Below are 25,383 nucleotides of genomic sequence, written 5' to 3'. Positions count from 1 at the left end.
GGCAGGGGCCCTGGAATATCCTCAGCACTTCACACCCACCAGCCTTGCTGGGTCACCTCCGCTTTGACCGAAAACCCTTGTTTATAAATAGGGGACATTGAGCCATAGTAGATCAACCAGTGAGTTCTGTGCCTGGGGCCTCGCTTCAGCTCTACTCAGCTCTCCCCACCCCACCCTTGGCTGGCCTAGAGCCCTCAGGGAGCAAATTGGGAGGGAGAGCCCAAGGGCCTGGCCAGGTGCTGGTCCCAGGCCAAGGCTGCTGCTGTGTGGCTGTGACACCCTAGCTAGTGTGAGCTTGCATTTTGGGGGACGTAGTTCAATCCATAACAGCATCCCATACTTCTACTACTAAAAAAAAACAAACAAACCTGTTGCCACTGAGTTGATTCTGACTCACAGTGACCCTATAGGACAGCATAGAACTGCCCCATAGGGTTTCCGAGGAGAGTCTGATGGATGGGAACTGCTGACATTTTTTGGTTAACAGCCATAGCTCTTAACCACTATGCCACCAGGGTTTCCACCTCTACTACTACTAGTAGTAATAATAACTTTTCAATTGTTACTTACAGCAGTCCTTTTAAATGATGGTGGAAGCAATTATCCAAAGACAATCCAATCCCAATTCTGTAAGAAGTCACAGAAAACAAAATTAGGAGGTAGATGCCAAGTGCCAGAGGGTATTTTATTTTCCTGATTGTGTTCTTTATATTTTCCAAATTGTTGACAGTAAGAATGGGCTATCTTGTTCTGTGAACCCACATACTCACAGGTGATGGACATCTCAGAATGAGCACAGTTTGAGGACATTTGTGTCTCATGTGAATACTCAGCAAAGAGTGTCCACTCAATAGTCAGGTGGACACCATGGCTCATTTTGTGAATGTCAGTCAGCTGCCTTCCCCAGCAACACTGGATATCATCAAAATTTAATCTAATGGATAAAAAATGACTCCAGGGGTTAAAAAAATTTTTTTTATTGTGTTTTCTGTAAGGGTTTACACAGCAGTTTAGTTTTTCATTCAACAATTTCTTCACAAATTGTTCAGTGACATTGGTTATAGTCTTCACAATGTGTAAACATTCTCAGTACTTCCATTCTGGTTCTTGTGTTTCCATTAATCCAGTTTCCCTGGCCCCTTACATTCTCATCTGTGTTTTGAAGTAATTGTTTACTATTTGGTCTCACATAGATGATTTTTTTAAAGGAACACATTACTCATGGGTGATGTTCTATATTTTATGAGCCAATCTGTTATTTAGCTACAGGGTGACCTTAGAGGTTAGTTTTGGTTCACGGTTTAAAGAGTATTGCAGAGCAATAGTCTCAGGGAGTCCTCCAGTCTCAACCAGTCCCGTGTCTGGTTTTGTTTGTTTTTTTAGGAATTTGAGGTTTTGTTCCAGATTTTTTTCCCATTCTATCAGGATCCATCTATTGTGGCCCTGATCAGAATGGTTGGTAGTGGTAGCCAGGTACCATCTAGTTTTTCTGGTCTCAGGGTAGATGAGGCCGTGGTTCTCGTAGACTGTTAGTCCTATAAACTGGTTTCTTCTTTTGAGTTTTTGGTTTTCTTCTTTCTCTTTTGCTTCAGATGAGTAGAGACCAATAGTTGTATCTTAGTTTGCTGCTAATACACTTTTAAGACCATAGACACTACTCACCAAACTGGGATTAGAACATAAACTTTATGAAGTATATTACGCCACTTGATTGAGATGTCCTATGAGACTATGGTCCTAATCCTTCAAACCTGTGAGGAGCATCTATAACCCCAGTAGATATTTTAATTTTATATTTTCTCAACTACTGGTGAGGTTGGCCATCACTTTTATGCTTATTGGCCATTTTCATTTCCTCTTCTCCAACTTGCTTGTTTATATTCTTGTCTTCTCTTCTATTAGGTTATTATTGATTTGTAGGACTTCCTCATACCTTTTGGATATGAATCTTATGTGTGGAATTACTTTCAGTATTTTGTTTTCCTTTCCATTCTATGGTATTTTTTGTCTTATGAAAGATTTGAAATTTTATGTAGTTAAAATTATCTGCTGCTTTATAGCTTCTTGCTATAAGAAGGACTAACCTACCCCAAGGCTGTAAACACATGCTGCTATATTTTTGATAATACTTTAATTTTTTTTTTAACATCAGTTTCTTTTGATCCATCTGAAATTTTTATGCATATGATGTGTGGTTGGAGCCCTGGTGGTATAGTGGTTAAAAATTAGGCTGCTAACCAAAGTTTAGCAGTTTGAACCCACCAATCACTTCTTGGAAACCTTATGGGACAGTTCTACTCTGTCTTAGAGGGTCACGATGAGTCGGAATCAACTTGACGGCAATGGGTTTGTTTTTTTGGATGTCACGTTAAGAGTAAACTTAGTTATTTTCCTGAAAAGGTAATGAATTGCGACAGCACTATTTCCTCTTTGATTTGAAATGCTGCCTGTATCACATGCTGATTTCTCTATTTCATGGGTCTATTTAAGGCCTTTTTGTTCTGTTCCATATATCTATGTCCTCCTTCACTATTACTCTGCTCTAGCTTTACTGTATGTTTTGATGCAGTGTGGAGTAAAAGAAGGATATTGTCTCAGGCAGGGCTCTCTAGAGGAACAAAACCAGTAAAGTGTATAAACGTATAAATGTATATGTATAGAGAGATTTATGTCAAAGAAATGGCTTACTTGGTTGTAAAGGCTGTAATGTCCCAAGTCCGTGGGTTGGGATAGAGACTTCTACTGGTTCATGTAGCCACAGGGGCTGGTGAACCCAAGATCAGCAGGTCAGACAGCAGGGCTGTTGCTTACAGGCTGTTAAGATCAATGAATCCCAAGATTGGCAGGCAAGATTGCAGGTAAGCTGCTAGCTCAAGTCCCAAGAACTGGAGGTCAAATAAGCAGGAGCCAGCTGAAGGATCCAGAATGAATAAAAGCCGCTGAGCCCTGCCTGAATGTCCATCCACATAGATGCAGGCCACATGCCCAAGGAAACTCCCTTTCAGCTGATTGGCTGTTCACAGCAGATCTCATCATGCAGGTGATCACATATCAAATCTCAACAGAGAAGTGATCATAACATTATATGACTGCCAAAACACTGAGAATCATGTCCCAGCTAAGTTGACACACGATCTTAACCATCACAGATATATATATGGACAATATATGGAGTCAGAGGCCTGGACCATTGCAACTCTTCAAGGGGGTCTTCTTCACACAATTTTAAAGGTAAAGGTACTGAGATTTGGAGTTTAGGTGACTTGTGCTAGGGCACACTGGTAAGTGGCAGAGCCAGGATTGAATCTGAGATAGCCAGGCTCCAGAGCCATGCTGTTCTGCTTCAGTGTGCTAACTCCCAGGATGCATGCATGCTTTTCTGGAAATGTGAGCCAGGAGAGAGGTCATGGACAGAGATCTAGGTGGTTCGGAAAGGGTGCTCCATGAACAACTGAGCAACTTGGCCCTGAATATTGGAGTTACCCAGGCCTCTCTCCTGGGTCTTGCCTTCTCTTCACACTTTTCCTAGGAATTGCATGCTTTCCTTTGGCTTCAAGTACTATCTGGATGCCATAGACTTCCAGGCTTATTTCTCCATCCCAGGCCTCTCTCCTATACTCTAGGCCCAGGCATCTAACTGAACCCTGGACTTCTCCACTGGGAGACCCACAGGCATCCCAAATGCAACCTGCCTAAAGCAGAATACGTCTCCCCTCAGGCTTATACCTCCCCCTTTCTTCTCCTTGCCCAGTAAATATCACTGTGGTATGATGGATCACTTTTATGTGGCCTCTCTAGCCATGGTCTTATAACTACCACCAAATGATTGGGTGAGACTATGCAAATAAGGTGCTTGTGGTCCACTAAGGGATTGGACAGCTTGTTAATAATGCAAATAAGGTGCATGAACCCTAACAAGGGGATTGGTCAGTTTTGCCATCCTGCTAGGCTTACAATGAGCCATCTCAGAGGTGGAACGGGGAGACCTCACTTGCACCAAGAAGAAAAGAATGGAGTGCAGTGCATCCTTTGGACCTAGGGTCCCTGTGCTGGGAAACTCCTAGACCTAGGAGATACACAGATAGACAGCTGTAACACCAGAGAAGCAAAAGATGGCGAGAAGCAGCAGTAGAGAGATGGTAGCAACAGAACAGAACCAGGAGAATGGTGCAAGATGGTGCAGTGGGCTTCCTGGCCCATGGAGCAAGTGGTTACAGTGAACGTGCCAGCCCAAGGAGTGAGATAGCTGAAAGCCTTTGGCCAGGAGGCTTCCTGGTGGAGTGGGGTACCCCCGGGGCACTTAATGGCGGAGGTTAAGAGCTTTGTAACACTTGCCCGAGGCAGAGGCCGGGCTGAGGGGCTGAGAGGCTGAGGGCCCGAAGGAGGCCTGCCTGTGGGCATGGCTGAGAAGTGGCTGTCCTGATCCTGAATTGTAACCTGTTATTTCCCTAATAAACCCCATAACTGTGAGTAGGATCTGTGAGTTTTGTGTGGCCATTGAAACAGCTAATTGAACCCAGCAGAGAAGTAGAGAGTGCCATGAGAGGGATGGCTGGTGTAAGAACTGGTAAAAAGTTTGGAGAGAGGAGGTATACCTGACCTCTACTTCATAGGAATCAGTCTTGGGCTGTTGATCTTGATTCTCCTTCCCCCTTGTGAATTTAAAGGAGGTCAGATGCCTCAGCCACAGAGTTTTTAGTCACCAACATCCACCCATTTGTTTGAACAGAAAATTTGGGAGTCACCCTTGACTCCTCACTCTCCTTCATTGCTACATCCAATTAGTCCTCAGGTCCTACCAGCTCTGCTTCCAAAATATGCATGTCCCACCCACCCATGTGCTCCGTCTCTACCACCACTGCCCTGGCCTGAGCCACCTTGCCCCTCCAGGGCCCCTGGCTTTCACATGTGCTCCTATCTGACTAGCTCTCCACACAGCAGGCAGAGAGGTCTGCTTAAAACACCTCACTCCAATCAACTTAAAATAACATTTAAATTCTTTGCCCTGTCTGTCAGGATTTGATTTTATTTTGGCCTTGCCCAAACTCTTCTCTCTGGCTTGCTCCATACAGCCACCTTTGCCTTCTCCATCACACTCTGACTTCAGGATCCTTTCATGTGCCATTCTCCCTGTTTGTTTTCTCTCTTTTCCTGCACCCTCCGCTCCTACCCATGCCATCGGCAGCCTCCTAAAGGTCTCCAGCTTAAGCCTTATTCCTCAAAGGGGCCCACCTTGCCCCCATCTAAAGCATGCACCTACTTCCCTGAACCTCCCAATCCCAAACTCAGACATTGATCATATTTGTTTTTTTAGTTTTAGCTTGTGTTAATTTCCCATGGTTGCATTAACAAATTACCACAAATTTAGTGGCTTAAACAACAAGAATTTATTATCTTACATTTTATATGTATGACATGGGTCTCCTGGGGCTAAAATCAAGATGTCAGTGGGCTGAGTTCCTTTCGGGAGACTCTGGGGGAAAATCTATTTCCTTGTTCATGTGGGTCGTTGGCAGAATTCAGTTCCTTGCAGTTGTAGGACTGAGGTACCAGTTATGGATTGAATTGTGTCCCCCCAAAATGTGTGTCAACTTGGTTAGGCCATGATTGCCAGTATTGTGTGGTCGTTCACCATTTTGTCATCTGATGTGATTATCCCATGTGCTGTAAATTATAACCTTTATGATGTTAATGAAGCAAGGTTAGAGGCAGTTATGTTAATGAGGCTGGACTCAATCTACAAGATTAGACTGTTTCTTGAGTCAATCTCTTTTGAGAGATAAAAGAGAAAATGGAGCTGAGGGGAGAGGGGCCTTATGGGAGTGGAGCACGCCCTTTGGACCCAGGGTCCCTGCATTGAGAAGCTCCTAGACTGAGGCAAGATTGATGACAAGGACCTTCCCCCAGAACCCAACACAGAGAAAAAGCCTTCCCTGCTAGCCGGTGCCCTGAATTTGGACTTCTAGCCTCCTAGACTATGAGAGGATAAATTTCTGTTTGTTAAACCACCCACTTGTGGTATTTCTATTATAGGAGCACTAGATAACCAAGACAGTCCCCACTTCCTTTCTGGCTGTCAGCTTCTAGAGACCACCCTCATTCCTTAGCTCCTGGCCCCATTCCCCCACCTTGAAAGCCTGTCATGGTCGGTTGAGCCCCTCTCAGGCTTCTAATCTCTCTTTCTTCCATCTTATCTCTCTAACCCAGCCAGAAAAGTTTCTCTGTTTTTAAGGACTCATGTGAGTAGGCTGGTCCCATCTGGATAACCCACATTCTCCACATCTCAAAGTCTGTACCTTCATTGTTCCCATTGCCATCGAGTTACTGGGTGGAAACCCCAGGTTCTTGCTCAGTATGACTCTTACTGCCCATAAACAAGAGTCTGAGGTGTGAGAGAGCAGGAGAGGCACCTTTATTTCCTTGTACAAGGAAAAGGAGTTGGTTGGAGCTGCTGTTGCCAAGACTGCTCCCCAACGGTGAGGAGAAAAATTACTTTTACAGGGTTTTCAAGTGGGGAGCTCATACAAGTTACATCAGAAACATTCTTAATCATACTAGACAGGCACAATGGAGTTTACATATCATTTCTGAGCAAGAGCAGAATTTAAATGCAAAGCTGGGGGTGGAAGGGTGGGGAGGAAGCCCAACAGAGGAGACAGGACTTTCAAAGCAACACTGTTGGGGGTGGAGTGGGGGTAAGCCAAGCAAAGAAAACAAGATTTTTAATGTAACACTGAGGCTCTGTCTCATCAGCACATCTGCAAAGTCATGTAAGGTCACATAATCACAGGTCCCAGGGCTAAGGTGTGGACATTCTTGGGTGGCATTATTCTGCTGACCACACTGTTCTTCCTCTTTCACTGAGATCCAGAGGCTCGTCTTCTCCTCAGGGATTTGTGATATGGAAACAAAACTAACAGGTAGCATGTGGCCAGAGGTTCCCCAGGCCTGTGTTTCCCTAGTCCTCTTAAAACAGTCGTCCAGGAGCCCAGAGATACATGCCTGGGAGGCCTCATGACCTTGGCAAAAGCTGTTTCTTGCTTTGCAGTTGTCACACGGGAAGAGGTTTCCTGCCTCTCCCTCTCTGTTCTGTCAGCTTCACCACTGGCTGCTGCATCCTGTTACAGGAAATCAAAAATGTGTGCCTTAACAACAATCCCTTAAATTGGCATTGTGCTTTTCAGTTTCCAAAGTCCCTTACCTCCCATCAGCTTTGGGAGAGGCAGGGCAGGCATTTCTATTTTCCCATTTAACAAATGAGCTCACTGAGAATCAAAAGAAGTGAGGACATTTGCTCAGGGTCCCAAACTGGTCCCTGCCACCCAGCTCTGACCCTTCGCACGTGTCACGATGTTATCCAGCAGCAGCAGGGCAGATGCAGAAGCCAGATCAGGGAGCTAAAGGCAAAGTCAAGCCTCAGAAAATGACTATGTTTATTTTTTCCAGCTGGGGCCCAACAAAGCTCACGCGTGTACAGTCATACTCACACTTTACATGCCACATAAAGACATGCTCGCAACACGCATATCAGATATCCTCCACACACAGTCACACGACACAACACACTCACAAACCACACGACACACTCCACAGGCATGTAACACATCCATACACCCTGCACTAGCATACGCGTGCTCTGCAGTAATTCATACACTCTCCCATAAACCCACGCTCATACTCACACGTACAAACACTAAGATGTACACGACACACACCACAGTCCATACACACACACACACTGCACCACACAGACACACACACACTGCACCAACCCTCACTATCCCACACACAGATGTGCACACATCACACACACCATATAAACATGCACACACGTAGATGCAGGCACATGACACACACACCCACACACACACACCCTCAAAACTCATAGCACATATACACGCATACCACATACGCCTGCCACATATTCTAGAACTACCCAGTACATTCACATATGTGTAGACACACACATGTAAACACACACATTCACAATACACATATTACATAAAACCTGCCACATGCCACATACACCACTATAAGAAAATGAGATAACAGAGACAAGTAGAATGGAACATAAATTAAAAATCATCCCAAATCCCTTCAGATCCAGCTATGATGAACACTGATAATATTTTGGTATATTTTCCTCAAAACAGTTGCTGATGGGTTTTATGAAAATGAAGTCCAAATTAAAGATTTTGCTTTTCTAAACTTGCTTTTTTTTCACCTCAGAGGAAATGGAGAGCTAATTTCCCTGAGACCAGAGGGTTGTTGGGGAATAGGTGAGGATCAGGAGCCTCTCTTCCCAGGGCTGTGGGAGAACAAAGATGATCTCCACCATAACCTCCTTTTCAGATAGATGCTTCTGCTGGTGTCATTGCAGGTCCCATGGCCCAGAGACACACCCGCATCCCCAATCTTGATGGTGAGGGCAAAAAACCAAAACCAAGCCCATTGGGGTCAAGTGAATGCTGACTCATGGTAGAACTGTCCCATAGGGTTTTTAAGGGGCAGCCGGTAGATTTGAGCTGCTGACCTTTTGGCTAGCAGCCAAACTCTTTACCACCAGGCCACCAGGGTTTCCAATAATGACAGCCAAAAAAAAAAAAACACAAACCCCCACAGCTGTCAAGTCCATTCCTACTCATGATGAGGACCACGAGGAGGGATAAAAAACCAAAAACCAAACCCAGTGCCATCGAGTAGATTCCGACTCATAGCGACCCTGTAGGACAGAACAGAACTGCCCCATAGAGTTTCCAAGGAGCACCTGGCGGATTAGAACTGCCGACCCTTTGGTTAGCAGCGATAGCACTTAACCACTAGGCCACCAGGGTTTCCAAGGAGGAGGGATATACAATTAAAAACAAGTTTGTCCAGCAGGGGGAGCTAACCACTCATGAATGTTCTCCCCTCTCCTGCTTGGTTTCCAAGCCTGAGCCTCCTAAATTCTAGAACTTTGAAGAAAAAACTACCAGAACAAATCTAGTCTACTCCGAAATCCCTAGTGGCTCCCATGCTCAGGTTTTTGGAGACGTGTGGCTTGTGGAGACCCAGGAAGAGACATCTATTTCAGGAGAGGGAGGTGAAGGCAAGGATTCTGTTCTTTTCTCTGATCTAATAGAAATACATCATGGTTTGGGTCAGGCGGATCTTAATCCTCAAGGTGACATCTTTGCTTTTCAACACTTTAAAGACATATTTTGCAGCAGATTTTCCCAATGCAATGTGTCGTTTGATTTCTTGACTGTTCCTTCCATGGGTGTTGATTGTGGATCCAAGTAAAATGAAATCCTTAACAACTTCAATCTTTTCTGTTTATCATGATGATGCTCATTGGTCCAGTTGTGAGGATTTTTGTTTTCTTTATGTTGAGGTGTAATCCATGCTGAAGGCTGTGGCCTTTGATCTTCATCAGTAAGTGCTTCAAGTCTTCTTCACTTTCAGCAAGCAATGTTGTGTTGTCTGCGTAATTCAGGTTGTTAATGAGTCTTCCTTCAGTCTTGATTTCCCGTTCTTCTTCGTATAGTCCAGCTACTCGGATTATTTACTCAGCATACAGATTAAATAGGTATGGTGAAAGAATACAACCCTGACACACACCTTTCCTGACTCTAAACCATGCAGTATTCCCTTGTTCTGTACAGACCACTGCCTCTTGGTCTATGTGCAGGTTCCTCATGAGCACAATTCAGTATTCTGGAATTCCCATTCTTTGCAATGTTATCCATAATTTGTTATGATCCACACAGTCGAATGCCTTTGCATAGTCAATAAAACACAAGTAAACACCTTTCTGGTATTCTCTGCTTTCAGCCAGGATCCATCCGACATCAACAATGATATCCCTTGTTCTATGTCCTCTTCTGAATCTGGCTTGAATTTCTGGCAGTTCCCTGTGGATGTAATTCTGCAAATGCTTTTGAATGATCTTCAGCACAATCTTACTTGCATGTGATATTAATGATATTGTCTGACAGTTTCTGCATTCAGTTGGATCACCTTTCTTTGGAACAGGCATAAATATGGATCTCTTCCAGTTGGTTGAAGTAGCTGTCTTCCAAATTTCTTGGCATAGACGAGCAAGCACTTCCAGGACTGCATGTGTTTGTTGAAACATTACAATTGGTATTCCATCAATTCCTGGACTCTTGTTTTTCGCCAATGCCTTCAGTGCAGCTTGGACTTCTTCTTTTAGTACCATCGGTTGCTGATCGTATGCTACCTTCTGAAATGGTTGAATGTTGACCAATTCTTTTTGGCATAGTGACTGTGTATTCTTCCACCTCTTTTGATGCTTCCTGTGTTGTTTAATATTTTCCCTGTAGAATCCTTCAATATTGCAACATAAGGCTCAAATTTTTTCTTCAGTTCTTTCAGCTTGAGAAATGCAGAGTGTGCCTTTTGGTTTTCCATCTCCGGTTCTTTGCACATGGCTTTATAATACTTTACTTTGTCTTCTTGAGCCACCCTTTAAAATCTTCTGTTTAGTTCTTTTACTTCATCATTTCTTCTGTTTGCTTTAGCTACTGGAGGTTCAAGAGCAAGTTTCAGAGTCTCTTCTGACATCCATTTTGGTCTTTTCTTTCTTTCCTGTCTTTTTAATGACCTCCTAATTTCTTCATATATGATGTCCTTGATATCATTCCACAACTCATCTGATCTTCAATCCCTAGTGTTCAATGTGTCAAATCTATTCTTGAGATGTTCTCTAAATTCAGGTGGTATATACTCAAGTTTGTACTTTGGCTTTCATGGACTTGTTTTAATTTTCTTCAGGTTCAACTTGACCTTACATATGAGCAATTGATGGTCTGTTCCACGGTTTGTCCCTAGCCTTGTACTGACTGTTGATACTGAGCTTTTCCATCTTCTCTTTCCACAGATGTATTCAATTTGATTCTTGTGTATTCCTTCTGGAGAAGTCCAAGTGTATAGTTGCCGTTTATGTTGTTGAAAAAAGATATTTGTAAGGAAGAAGTAGTTGATCTTGAAAAATTTTATCATGTGATCTCTGGCGTCATTTCTATCAGCAATGCCATATTTTCCAACTACTGATCCTTCTTCTTTGTTTCCAGCTTTCACATTCCAACGACCAGTATTTATCAGTGCATCCTGATTGCATGTTCCATCAATTTCAGACTGCAGAAGTTGGTAGAAATCTTTAAGTTCTTCATCTTTGGACTTAGTGGTTGGTGTGTAAATGTCTGTGCTGGGGGTAGGCATTTCATATTCCCAGGGGGGCCCAGAGGGGCAGTTGAACTCCTTTCTGTTGTCTCAAATCTTGAGGATCTGAGGAGTGTGTGAGAACCTTGGAACAGCCACTGTGGGGATACATAGTGGCTCCCGGTGGAGCTCAGTTGCCCCTCACCTTTGGGGCCCTGGGTTCTCTCTCCTTTCCAGGTGATCCTTCTCTTGTCCACTGGGCCAAGGATCCTCTGAAAACTGTGGATGGTGTCTGGTTTGCCAGGCCAGACAGGAAGGTAGGACCACTTGGGCTCATCCTGGAGGCTCGGGCCTATGCCATAGGGGCTCAGACCTCACCCAGGGGTCTTGTGCCCATCAGGGAACTGAACTCCCTTGGGAACCTGGCATGTGATCCCAGGAGCCTCAGAGACTTATGGGGTCTGCTTTTGGGATCTGAGGGAACTTCCAGACTCTACAGTGAGTGCGTTTGCACATTGACCCTTCTGGGTGGTAGGGAAAGGTGGGTCCTGTGGCTGTCAGGGGAGAGAGGAGGAATGGGAGAGTAACCTCACAGAACCAGTGTCTGTAGGACGCTGAGGGAAGAGATGAGTCTGATGGTCTCCTTTCACAGATACAGTGTGCTAGGGCCCCTGGGGATCCCAGTCGGAGCCAGTGCCAGACACATGGGGGTAGGAAGACATCAGCGTGCTGTTCCCAGCCTGCCCTGGTGCCTCCCAGAAGAGCCTCTCTGTCTCTTGTGTCCATGAATCACCATTGCAGGAGCCCTGCCTGGACCTTTGTCTTACCACTGACTTAGAGATGAGGCAGCACAGCTATTCTCCTGTTTTCAGATGAAAGAACCTGAGGTTTCCTGAGAGTCTTATATTAGACAGTAGTGTCAGCTCCTTGGGACCCAGTACAGATGTCTTTCACACCAGCCCTGCTCTGAAAGCCCCACCTTGCCCAGAGCCAAAGGTAGCTGGGCCTGGGGTGCGGTCTGATGCTCCAGTTGACACCAGGACCACTGGGGTGACATCATGACTGCTGGAATGCGGGTAGATAGGGAACCTGATTTGTATGAGTGTCCTCAGGCTCCTGGGGGAGGGGTGGAAACGTGGTTTACAGAAGGTTTAGAAGCTTGGGGGTGGGTTTCCATAAAAGCTTATTAGCTACATGTTCAGGTCTAAGGAAGGAAGGGGAGTTGGTAGGGAGAAAAATACCCTTGGCCAAACTTGTGTCCACTCTCCTTCCTAGGGGCAGGGGCTGAGCTGGACCACTTTCCTCTGGAGGAGTTGGAGGGGACTGGCTGAAGGCCACATGTAGGAGGTATAGCTGTTCTCAGGCTCCCGGACCATGCAATTCCTACTAGGCACTGTGCTCTGAGCCCTGGCAGGAAGAGCAGCGCTCATGGCTATGTGTGAGGCTGCTGGGGGTGGGGGTGGGGGGAGAAAGGTGGGAAGGGGAACCCGGAGCAGGGTGGAGTGTACCTGGAAGGTCTGCAGTTTTGCAAGAATCAGCTCACAGGTATCCCAACATGGGTGGGTTGGGGAAGGGGTGATCATTGGCTGAAGAGAACCTGGAGGCAACATGGAGAGATCCCCACTCCTGAGCTCCTCCTCTCTGCTGGGAGCAGACAGGGGAGGGGAGATGGCTTCTTCTGAGCAGCAAGCATGTGGACTCAGGGGCAGAACGACCTGGACAGTTAGAGCTGTCCTGCCCATGGGCCTGTCCCTCTTTCTTGGAGGGGCTGCTGCTGACCTCTGAGACTTTGTCCCATTCCTGAGTCCTAGGAGCTCAGTAGGCCCCAAGGAAGGGGCTGTCTGGTGAGGTGGGGCTTCCCTGGAGGCACCCTATATGCTGCAGTGGAGGGGCAGCGGCAGGGACAGAGCCACCTGTGGTCTTACCCAGCCTGAGCTCTTGGAAGTCACAGCCTCTCTGAAACTGTTAAGCATGCTACTGTCCTCACATAGCACTGATGAATGCCAGCACCTCCATCTCCTCACATGGACGGGTAGCTGAGGAACAACTGACCCCAAAGGCCTGCAAAGCGGGGCTGCCCTTACCGGCCCTGACACCTCATGAACCTCCTTCTTCAGCTCACCATCCCCCTCAAGCCGGTCGTTCTGCATGTCCTGTCCTGTTTGTCTAGGGACACTAGGCTCTTTAGTGGCATCTCCATTAGTTGTCAACTGCTTCGGCACAAACCATCCCAACAGCCAGTGCCTTATTCACAAAGTCTACTATTCTGATTGTTCTGTGGTTGACTGGGTTCAGTGGGAGGTCTTCCTGACCGTGAGTGTCAGCTGAGGTTGCCCACAGGCCATGTTTGGCTGGAACGCCCCGGTAAGCTCACATGCTTGGCCCCCGCCCCCAGGCCCTGGTTGTTGGGGTGGGGTGGGGGGTCTAGTTGGCATCTTCACAGCATGGAGCTCCTTTTGAGAGGGAGAAAGTGAGAGCTGCCAGTCTGCTTAAGGCCTGGCCGTACAGTGCCCAGACATCACTTCTGTGAATTCTCTGGGTCAACCCCAAGTCAAGGGGAGTGGGGTGAGGCTCACCTCTTGATGAAAGGTGGGGCAAAGGCTGTGATAGTCTTTACTCCGTGGCACACTGTCCCTCCAGGCCTGTCTTCTTGAGTATATCACCAAGTAGAAACCCCAGGTTCTTACTTGGCATGGCTCATATTGGCCAATAAATGAGAGACCAAGGTGGGAGAACAAAAATGCACCTTTATTTCATTGTACGAGGAAATGGAGTCAGTTGGAGCTTACTGCTGCCAAGACTGCTCAAGGGGTTATAAGCAGAGAGTTCATACAAGTTACATCAGCAACATTTTTAATCATACTATGCAGGCACAATGGGGTTTACATATAACCTCCAAGCAAAAGCAGGATTTGAACACAAAGCTGATGGGGGGGGGGGCCAGGAAAGGAAATGATTTTGCAATACAACACTGTAGGGGAGGAAGCCAGGTAAAGAATACAGCACTGTGGGTGTCTGTCTCAAGCAGGCTTTCACCTTCCAGCCTGTTTTTGTTCTCTAGTGCTGCTAGAACAGAAATACCACAAGTGGATGGCTTTAACAAACAGAAATTTATTCTCTCACAGTCTAGGAGGTTAGAAGTCCAAATTCAGGGTGCCAACTCCAGGGGAAGGTTTTCTCTTTCTGTTGGCTCTGGGGGAAGGTCCTTGTCATCAATCTTCCCTGGTTGAGGAGCTTCTCAGCCCAGGGATCCTGGGTTCAAAGGAGCTGCTATTCTTCTGGCTCTTGTTTCTTGGTGGTATGAGGTCCCCCATGTCTCTCTGCTCGCTTCTTTTTTATGTCTCAAAAGAGACTGGCTCAAGACACAATCCAATCTTGTAGATTGAGTCCTGCCTCATTAACATAACTGCTGCTAATCCCATCTCATCGATATTATGAGGATAGGATTTACGATACATAGGAAAATCACATCAGATGACAAAATGGTGGACAACTATACAATACTAGAAATTATGGCCCAGCTAAGTTGACAGATATTTGGGGGGAACACAATTCAATCCACGACACAGGCCTATACAGGCTGCCGTAAAGCCCGGCCCTGCGTGCCTTGTCCCAGGCTGCATGTTGGCTTCCCGGTGAGTAGGTGGGCTGCCTGGCTCAGAATCTGGGAAGGCTAGGTACATGAAAGTCCTCCCCTTTCCCAGCCACTCAGCACTTCCTGGCAGCAGGATGTGGGGCCCTGCCTGAGGAGCTCCCAGTCTCGAATAGGCAAAAGATGATAAAGAGCAGGCACCTGGGGCAGCAGGATGGGCAGGAGCAGATAAGAAGAAGGGAGAGGAAGGAGACAGGGTGTGCACAGGCAGAATGGGGACAGAAAGGATCCTCACTGGGGTCTGATTCCCTGAGGCCAGGACTGGAGCCCGGAAGTGGAAGGGGGAGTGGGAGCAGCAGGGTTGTGTCTGTGTGGATGGGAGGGGCATGGTGTACCTCTTGCTGTGGCTGTGCCTCTCACTAGCTGGGTTAAAAACCAGCCTACAAGTTGGTAAACACCTGCTCTGTCCTAGGCTGTGGGCACAGAGTACAGAAATGGGGGCCCTTGCCTGTCAGAGGCACAATGACAGAAGTGAACAGAGGCCAGTGTATCTCATGCAGCAACTTACTGTGGGCCTGGAAGAAGGCTTCATGGAGGAGGGGTACTGGGCTTGAGCTGAAGTGTGGATAGGGCTTTCCAATGTTGGAGTCAGGTCTTGGTAGGGAAGAGCATCCAGGTAGAGGGAAAAGCCTCAGCCCAGGTCAGAAGGTAGAGCAGAGCTAAGTGATCCCTGTCTGCCCAGGGGAGCTCGTCCCCAAGTACTGGCAGAGGCTCTGGGCTGCTGTCCGGGTTGCCATCACCTGATGGCTAACATGCTGTCACACCGTGCTACTGTGCGGACTCCGGCCAAGGACTCTCCAGTAGTGTGAGTATGGGAGCCTCCTGGGATGCTGCCTGGACACCTCGTCCTGGGATATCCTCTAGGTTTGTCTTGGTTGGAGCAGAGTCAGAGAGAGGGGCAGCTGGCAGGTGTCCCTCAGAGGAGCAAGCAGCCCAGTCACCTCACCCTTTGACCCCTGCTCTGCGCTGGGAGGCCTTTGTTTTGGCATGATGAGTCTCACTGGAGGCTCTGTGGTCGCCCGCTACCCCTGCCCCCTCCCCACTGCTCTCGGGGAGGGGCCAGGCTGAAAGACTTATCAACTTTTATTAGTTTGAGTTTTCCTTGAAACAATTCTGGCTTCAGCCAGAATTTCTTCGGTGAAAAAGCACAGAAAGCCCTGATTCCTCACTAAATGGTCTTTCTAATCTCCCGCCCTTCCGGGACCCCGCTTTGCAGAACAAGGGAAACGCCAGCTCTGCTCACGCAGAGGCTGCAGTAACTCGGAGCTGGGCGGTGGCGGTGAGAGGCCCGCCGCACCCCGCCAGCACCCGGTCCCGCACTCTGCCGCACCGAGACCACACCCCGGTCCCAGGCTTGCGCACCCTCCTCGCCGGCCCCACCCCGGGGCTGGAGGGAGTCGGGGCGCTGCGGGGCGAGCTCGCGCCGGCCTTGCCCCTCCCCTCCTAGCCTAGGCCCGGCTCCCCGGCGCCCCCCGCAGCCGACGCGCAGCGGGCAGCGAGCCAGGACCTCGCCGTGCCGCAGCCAGCCGGACCATGGAGGAGCTAGCGCGGCGGCGCCCGCAACTTCTCCCGCTGCTGCTGCTGCTGCTTTGCGGTAAGGAGGACGTCGACCGGCCTGGGGGCGAGGGGGTGCCCCAGCTTTCTGGGGGCGGCGAAGAGGACGCTTGCAGGCCCGCACCTTTCCCCGTATCAGCGCCTGGCTGCGCCGGCCGTGCGTCTGAGTGCCCGAGCAATCCCGGCCTCCGCAAAGGGGGGTCCCTTCACCCGGGGCCCGCGAGCCCCAGGCTCTGCGGGAGATCCCTCAACCTGTCTCCTCCCCCCGACAGAGGGTACCCGGGAGAGCTGTCTGCCCCAGGAACCGGGGTGGGAAGGGAAGCGCGGGGTCTCGGCAGCTTCTGCTGGGCCCGCGGAGCTGCTCGGGAAAGGGCCTTCTCGTCCTGCCCCCGCTGCCCCAGGTATGCGGAGACCTTACCAGCCCCGCATCCCGAGGAGGGTCTGTCCAGGCAGGTGGTGAGCGCCCTGTTACAGACCTCCCGTACCTGTTGACTTGATGCCCACGCGGAGGGGCTGCGGATGAGAGAAATACAATTGAGTAGTATCATGAATTGAATTGTGTCTCCCAAAAATGTGTTATCAATTTGGCTGGGCCATGATTCCCGGTATTGCGTGATTGTCCACCATTTTGTCACCTGATGCGGTTTTCCTATGTGTTATAAATCCTATCTATGATGTTAATGAGGGGGGGCTGGGCGGCAGCTATGTTGATGAGGCAGGACTGTACCTACAGGATTGGATTGTATCTTGAGCCGGTTTCTTTTGGAGTTTGTCATGGATTGAATTGTGTCCCCCCGAAAAGGTGTGTATCAATTTGGTTGGGCCATGCTTCCCAGTACTATGTGGTTGTCCTCCATTTTGTGATTGTACTTTTATGTTAAAGAGGATTAGGGTGGGATTTTGAAAACCTTACTAAAGTCACATACCTAATCCAATGTAAAGGGAGTTTCCCTGGGGTGTGGCCTGCACCACATTTTATCTTACAAGAGATAAAAGGAAAGGGAAGCAAAGGGGGAGTTGGGGACCTCATACCACCGTGAAAGCAGTGCCCGGAGCAGAGTGCATCATTTGGACACCGGGTCCCTGTGCGGAGAAGCTCCTAGTCTGGGGGAAGATTGATGAGAAGCCCGAGAGAGAGAAAGCCTTCCCCTGGAGAGGACGCCCTGAATTTGGACTTCTACTTTACTGTGAAGAAATAAATTTCTCTTTGTTAAAGCCATCCACTTGTGGTATTTCTGTTAGAGTCGCACTAGATGACTAAGACAGGTAGGAAGTAGCCCCTTGTCCCTTTTGTTCTCTGCTCCCTGAGGACAGCCTTTCGGTGAGAGTGTGTGTGGGATCTGCAGTAACTGGGGAAGGGGAGGCAGCTTTCTGCCTGGCTAATGCCTCCCTAGCAAGAACATGTGACTCTGGGGAGGAAACAGTACTCACAAAATGGGAATGAATGGAATTAAAACCTCCTTTTGAAATGTCTTACTGAAGAATTTATCCAAGAAAAAACAAGATGTTTGTGTTTCAGGGAAAGGCAGCCTTTGCTTTAGTCTGAAGGGTGCTTGATGAGGCCTGGGGGAGCTGAGCGAGCTGATGGGAGGGGTCTGATCTGGGAGGGGACCTGGTGCTAGAAGAGCTGGCCAGGGTCGGGGGACTCGGGGTCTGTTCCACCTGGGTGGTGCCTCCTGTGTCCCCTTGATGTGTTCCTTTCCCTTGCTGGCCTCAGTTTCCCTGCCTCTAAAATGAAGGGTTGGGCCTGTTCGCCAAAACCTTAGCTTTGCCGATTTACAATTCTGTGGTGGAGGTGGGAAGGGGTGGATTGACCCATTCCTTCCCCTCACACCCTGAAGTCTGGGCTGCTGTCAGTTAGAGTTGTCTTGGCGTGGAGAAGATGTGATTTTATTTATGTTCCAGGGTGGGAGCCTTAGCAGGGAGTCACTGTGTCTACAGACCCAGGGTTTGCTGGAGAGGGTGTGTGGTGGCTTCCAGAAATCAGGAATACCCCAATTTGGGATTTCAGCAGCATTTAAAGGTGAGGTCCCTGTGATGGAGCTTTTTGTCCACATAAGGGAAAGGAGAGCCTTCTGAGTTCCTTCAGCGGAAAGTTGAGGCTTTCCTGACCCACCTCTAGCTTAGGGGTAGATGTGGACAAAAGGCAGAAACTGATGTAGTCTTTTGCATTCATGCTAATCCTGGTTCTGATGTGAGCCCAGTTCGTACAGGCTGCCCTCTCTTCCTGTTTCTTATCTCTTGGATGGTGTGACCTGGCCAGAGTGAGGATCTCAGAAATTGGAGCTCATGAGTAAGACTCTGAGAGCACCCAGACCTGCTCAGGGTCATACACAGTCTTGCCAGTGGTGGACCAGCACCCACATTGGCCCTGGACTTGGGAAGGAAGGTGGAAAGCTGAGTGTCTTAACTCCTAGGGCTGTGAGGCTGGGCTTTTGGCTGTCCGTGCTCCGATATTCTGTAATCTCCAGAGCTGTGTTTTGGGCCCCAGCAAAGTGGGGGGAGGCTTGGCCCTGCCCAGAGTCAGCAGAAGTGGTTTATATGGTTGGAAGAATGGTCTTCTATTGACTGAAGGTTCAGTTTTTTTTTTTTATTAACTTTTATTGAGCTTCAAGTGAACGTTTACAAATCAAGCCAAACTGTCACATATAAGTTTATATACACCTTACTCCATACTCCCACTTGCTCTCCCCCTAATGAGTCAGCCCTTCCAGTCTCTCCTTTCGTGACAATTTTGCCAGCTTCCAACCCTCTCTATCCTCTCATCCCCCCTCCAGACAGGAGATGCCAACACAGTCTCAAGTGTCCACCTGATACAAATAGCTCACTCTTCATCAGCATCTCTCTCCTACCCACTGTCCAGTCCCTTTCATGTCTGATGAGTTGTTTTCGGGAATGGTTCCTGTCCTGGGCCAACAGAAGGTTTGGGGACCATGACCGCTGGGATTCCTCTAGCCTCAGTCAGACCATTAAGTATGGTCTTTTTGTGAGAATTTGGGGTCTGCATCCCACTGATCTCCTGCTCCCTCAGGGGTTCTCTGTTGTGCTCCCTGTCAGGGCAGTCATCGGTTGTGGCCAGGCACCAACTAGTTCTTCTGGTCTCAGGATGATGTAAGTCTCTGGTTCATGTGGCCCTTTCTGTCTCTTGGGCTCTTACTTATTGTGTGACCTTGGTGTTCTTCATTCTCCTTTGCTCCAGGTGGGTTGAGACCAATTGATGCATCTTAGATGGCTGCTTGTTAGCATTTAAGACCCCAGATGCCACATTTCAAAGTGGGATGCAGAATGTTTTCCTAATAGAATTATTTTGCCAATTGACTTAGAAGTCCCCTTAAACCATGGTCCCCAAACCCCTGCCCTTGCTCCGCTGACCTTCGAAGCATTCATTTTATCCCGGAAACTTCTTTGCTTTAGGTCCAGTTCAGTTGAGCCGTGAAGGTTCAGTTTTGATTCATTTCTCCAAAGGGTCCAGCCAGGAAGATGCTGGCCTTTGCCTTTGTCTTAGGCTTGGTTCTCTGGAGAAGCAAAATCAGTGAAGCCTATAAATATATATAGAGAGATTTATAGCAAGGGAATGTCTCATGTGGTTGTAGAGGCTGGAAAGTCCCAAGTCTGGGGGTCAGACTGGAGGCTTTTCCTGACTTATTTGCTGCAGGGGCTGGCAAACCCAAGATCAACAGGTCAGATAACAGGCCTCTGGCTCACAGGCTGCAGAGGCTATTGAATCCAGAGATTAGCAGGTGAGACAGTAGGCCACTGGTTCACTGGCTGAGGAGGCTGACAAATCCCAAGATCGGCAGATAAGCTGCTAGCTCAAGTCCCAAGAACCAGAGGTCAGATGAACAGGAGCCAGCTGCAGAATCCAGAGCAAGTAAAAGCCAGTGAGCTTTGCCAGAAAGTCCACTTATATTGGATGTAGGCCACACCTTCAAGGAAACTCCCTTTCAACTGAATGGCTGCTCATAACAGATCTCATCATAGAGATGATTACATTATATCAGATCTCATTTTGGAGGTGATTACATCATTACATAGCTGCCAAACTACATTATAACTGCCAAACCACTGAGAATCATGGTCCAGCCATGTTGATTCACAACCTGAACCATCACGACCTTTAAGCTTCCAGGGGACCTCTGAGAATTCCAAACCTGTTTTATCAGAAAGTCCTTGACACTGTGCATCTCACTGGGAATCATAAAGCCCAGCAAGCCCAAATGACACCTTTGCAGCTTCTTGGTCCTAAAGTCATAGAGCACTTCTCCTTTAGCCTCAGTCTCCGCACGTGTACTGTATTGCCATCCTAGCAACTGTAGTAGGTCATTGTGACCACCAGTGTGATTCATTCCCCTAAGTGAGACCTGGAGTATGGGGGTCAGTGTTTCCACTTATGTGGGGGATGAATGGGAGTGCTGCCAGTGTGGCCTGGGCTTGTGGGCAGTACTGGTCTGCTGGCGAGCAGTGCCTCAGTGGTGTAGCCTCAGATGGAGTACTCCTGGTATGGGGGTGTAGGTGGTGCTACTGTTTTTCTTATCATCAGTAAAGATAATGACACACATCCTGCTGTGTCACGTTGGATTCGGTTGAGTCACAAAGGCTCCAGTGAACAGGTTAACTGCAGTGATCGGAATATCATGTAGTGGTGCAGTGACTTGAAAGAGGTTGCAAAGAACAGGACCATGGATTTTTAGGCCTAGAAGGTGCCTTGGAGGTCATCTGGTCCCACTCTTTGTGTTATAGATAAAGAAAGTGAGGCCCAGCAACGGGAAGTACCCCAGATTGCAGGGGCTGGGACAGAACCAGCTTAGAAACCCTGGTCCCCTGGGGACAGACCAGCCTTCGCCCACTTGCAGTTGCCTCCCGATGCCTTGGTGGTGCTTATATCCATCTCATGAGGACGAGAGCTCATTTATGTCATTTCTAATGACTGGCCAGAGAATGCCCTTCTCCTGGAAATGTATCTGTTCATCATCTTGCAGGGTCTGGAAGTCACTGAGACAAAAGGACTGCATTTTTTTGTTTCCCCAATAGAACCAACCCAGGTGACTTTCTACTTGATTTAACTCCTTAGACCTTGACTAATGCAGCCAGTAGCCTGTGTGGCAGTGGCCTGGTTTTCTTGGTGTTGTCAGGAATCCAGGTCTTTCCCCTGGGCTGAGGGATGTCGAGAGCACTGCCAGAAAGCTTGGTTTGTGCACATCCATAGGGGCTGGCGGAGCACAGGAGACCCCTGCAAGGGTGCTGAAAGGATCCTCTCAGGAAATGGCAATGGCCAGGTCCAGGGAGGGGCAAAGGGCTGGACATAGAGAGTGGCCAGGTGGACTTTTAAGATGGGGACCTGGCAGGGAAATGATGGCAGGGAACAAAAGCTGGCAGGGAAATGATGGCCTTAGGAAACGGGTGCTGATTTTGACAACAGAGCTCAGGCTATCAGCTGCCATGGTCATTGCCTCTGCCTCTCAGGGTTATTAATGCCAGGCCCGCCAGGGGACTGGGCCCTAGGCTGTCTTCCTGCCAGCAGCATTGGCAGTGCAGTGGGGCAGGATAGTGCCCAGGGCATGCTGTGGCTTGGACACCGACTCTGCTTTTGGCCTTGGGAGATTCATTTCTCCCTTAAGCCTCAGTCTCCCCATCTTCAAAGTGGAGGAGAGAAGGTGGTTTTGAAGGGCCCTTCCCAGGATAGGTGCTAGCCCGAACATCAGCACGTCCTTGGAAATGCAGGCCAGAAGGGAAGGAATGGAAGGTGGGGGTGGGTGAGGAGAAGGAGCACCCTGAGCAAGGAGCTGAGATACAGCCGTGCCAGCCTCAGGGTGAGTAGGGGCTCTGCTAGCACACTGAGGGTGGGAACTGGGATGGGTGTTGGCTGACCCAAGGGAACATCCTACACAGAGGCAGCTCCCAGGTGGGCTGCCTGAGCTTGGATCTTTTTATGATAAAAAAACATAAAATTTTCCATTTTAACAATTTTTAAGTGTACAATTCAGTGACATGAGTTACATTCACCATGTTGTACAACCATCACCACTGTCTATTTCCAGAACTTTTTCATCGCCCCCAAACAGATACTCATGCTCCTTGAGCAGTAACTCCCCATCTGCCCTTCCCCAGTCCCTGGTAACCACTAATAAACTCATTTCTGTGCATTTGCCTGTTCTAGATATTTCATGTAAGTGGGATAATACAATATTTGTCCTTTTGTGTCTGGCTTATTTCACTCAGCGCAACGTGTTCAAGGGTCATCCCTGTGGTGGCATGTATCAGGACTTCGTCTCTCTTTATGACTGAGTTTGAATCATGACCCTCCCATTATGTCTTATTGAGCTGGAAGGTAACCTTCCCTTGCCTTGGTGCTCCTGGCTTTAAGTACCCGTCTCTAACGTTGTTGTGGGACTAGAGAGTTAGACCACATCAGAATGGGGGCACTCAGTGAATATTAGTCAGTACTGAGGGAGGTGGAGATTCGGGGGCTGAAGAAGAAGGAGTATGAGAAAAAGAACTGCCAGATTGGTGTCATTAGTTCTGTTTTCAGGTGAGGAACTGAAAGTAGCTTCTATCAGGGATGGAGGCAGAGGCCTGCACATACCCAGGGTTATCTGAGCCCTGATTGGTGCTCTTCGTTTTTCTCCCCCTCCTCACTGATGACTCAGTGGTTAAGAAATCGGCCGCTAACCAAAAAATTGGCAATTTGAATCCACCAGCTGCTACTTGGAAACCCTATGGGGCAGTTCTACTCTGTCCTGTAGGGTTGCTATGACTTGGAATCAACTCAATGGCAACGGGTTTGGATTTTTTAGTTTCACCACCCGGAGTGTGGCCTCAGACCTGCACAACTGATGTCACCTGAAGCTTGTTAGAGATCCAGTCTTGGGCCCCACCCCTGACCTACAGGATTAGAATCTGCATTTTGCAAGACCTCCAAGTGGTTTGGTGCACATTAAAATTTGAGAAGCATGGTTTCCATCACTTGTTCTGAACGCTGGTTGCACGTGGGAGTCACTTGGGGATTTTAACAAATACTAATTTGGGTTTCCGCACACTAGATGCTCTGGTGTAGTTGGTCTGGGATGTGGCTTGGGTGATTCTAGTAGCTGAGTTGGGGTGCCTTTGTTCTACCCACATGGGTAGAGAGACGTGGGGACTGGATCCTCAGCCCAAGGAGCTCTGGGTTGGCTTATCTGCTGGGAGAGAGGAGCCAGCTTCGGAGAGGAGTGGCTTGGCTTCTGCATTCAGAAGGCTTCTATTTCAATACTTGTTTCTTTCAAAGGTCTTCATAACCTAGAGCTGTGCTAAAATAGGATTGGGGATACCAGCTTGGAGAACACAGAAGCAGGAACTGCTATAGCCTGGAGAGCCTGGGAGAGGGTCGTGGTGAAGAAAGACAGTCTACTATGTGGAGAGGGGGGTGCTGGGCACTCCTGGTAAAATCATGGCATGTTGGAAGTTCAGCCTGTGGTTGGGGCCAGCGGGGAGTACTGGATGGGGGTGGCTGGGAATAGCAGGTTGGCCCAGGTGGTGACAAGTCTTGAAAAAGATTTCTTAGGCTCACAATTATTAACTGATGAAAGTATCTGGCTCTGGGCTGGGCCAGGCCAGGCCAGGGTTGAACGTCTGGTGGGTGGTGTGGTCAAGCTCCACGTCCCTTACTGCAGAGATGGCGGAGGCTCCCCTCAAGAAGACGCCAGCTTTGGTCTTTGCTTGTGGTTGCCTGGAACTCTGTGATGCCAAGGATTCTGAGGCCATTTTGGGTTCAGTGGGAGTGTGCTGTGGGTTAAAACCCACCTTTCCCTTTCCATAGGCTTTAAAATAAACTCCAGAGGCCTGAGGCAACCTTCACCCGATCTGGCCCTGGGGTCTACCTGTCCAAACCCTACCAACTGTGCGCTTCCCACCCCCCATGCCCTCCTCTACACACACAGTATGTTCCAGCTACACTGACTTTCTGCCTGTACCCTGGACACGTTGCTCCTGTTGAGGTTTTCTGTATTTCTCCTGCCTTTTTTGTTGACCTGTTCTGTAAGTTATGGAGAGAGGAATATTGAGATCTCCAACTAGTAAGGTGGATTTGCCATTTTCTTCTTACAGTTCTATGAGTTCTTGCTTCATGTATTTTATGCTCTGTTTTTAGGTGCAAAAATGTTTCTGATTGTTATGTCATCTTTATGAATTGGGCCCTTTATCATTATGAAAAGACCCTCTTTAGCTTTGGTAGTATTCTTCACTCTGAAATCCACCTTGATATTAACATAATAACTCCACTTTTAAAAAATTATTTTTAGCGTGGTAAATATATATTGTCTTAGGCTGGATTCTCTAGAGAAGCAAGCCAGTAAATTGTATGTATATATATATTTATATAAAGGAAACAGCTGACGTGATTGTAGAGGTTAGAATGTTCCAAGTCTGTGGATCAGGATAGAGGCCTTTCCCAATTCACGGAGCTGCAGAAGCTGGTGAACCCAAGGTCATCAGGTCTGTGAGCAGGCCCCCACTCACAGGCTGTGAAGGTCGAGGAATCCCAAGATTGGCAGACAAGACTGCAAGGTTTCTCCTGATTCATGTAGCTGCAGGAGCTAGCGAACCCAAGATCAGCAGGAAGGGGAGCAGTACTCTTGCCCGTAAGCCATGAAGATCCATAAATCCCAAGATGAACAGGTAAGCTGCTAGCTCAAGTCCCAAGAACCAGAGGTCAGACAAGAGGCAGCTGCTGGATCCAAAACAAGCCAAAAACCTAGGCAAGGGGAGCAGGAAGGAAATAGGTGGCGGAAGGTGGAGAGATGAAGGCTGAGGGGATGGTGAGCCGCCATAGGCCCAACCCCTGCCAATACCACTCAGCAGGTTCCATCATGGGGGTGATTACATATCAGATTTCAACAAGGAAGTGATCACAACATTATACAGCTGCCAAAACACTGAGAATCGTGGCCCAGCCAAGGTGACACACAATCTTAACCATTATATATATATATATAGAAAGAAAACATTTGCCATTACAGCGTTTTTTACATGTACAATTC

General features: G+C 48.2%; 1 protein-coding gene across 1 annotated transcript in view; it reads left to right on the top strand.

Annotated features, from left to right (window-relative positions):
- The first annotated feature begins 16,322 nt into the window (after nt 1-16,322).
- RAMP3 (receptor activity modifying protein 3) overlaps nt 16,323-25,383 on the top strand; it is a 36,251-nt gene continuing 27,190 nt past the window's right edge. The window contains exon 1 of the mRNA XM_064290249.1: nt 16,323-16,409. Coding sequence (XP_064146319.1) covers nt 16,349-16,409 — 61 coding nt within the window. The 5' untranslated portion in view covers nt 16,323-16,348. The remainder of the gene's footprint in view (nt 16,410-25,383) is intronic.

This window comes from Loxodonta africana, chromosome 8, assembly GCF_030014295.1.
Source record: "Loxodonta africana isolate mLoxAfr1 chromosome 8, mLoxAfr1.hap2, whole genome shotgun sequence".
Lineage (NCBI taxonomy): Eukaryota > Metazoa > Chordata > Mammalia > Proboscidea > Elephantidae > Loxodonta > Loxodonta africana.
Note: the sequence above shows the minus strand (reverse complement) of the source record. Positions and strands in the feature narration are given on the sequence as shown.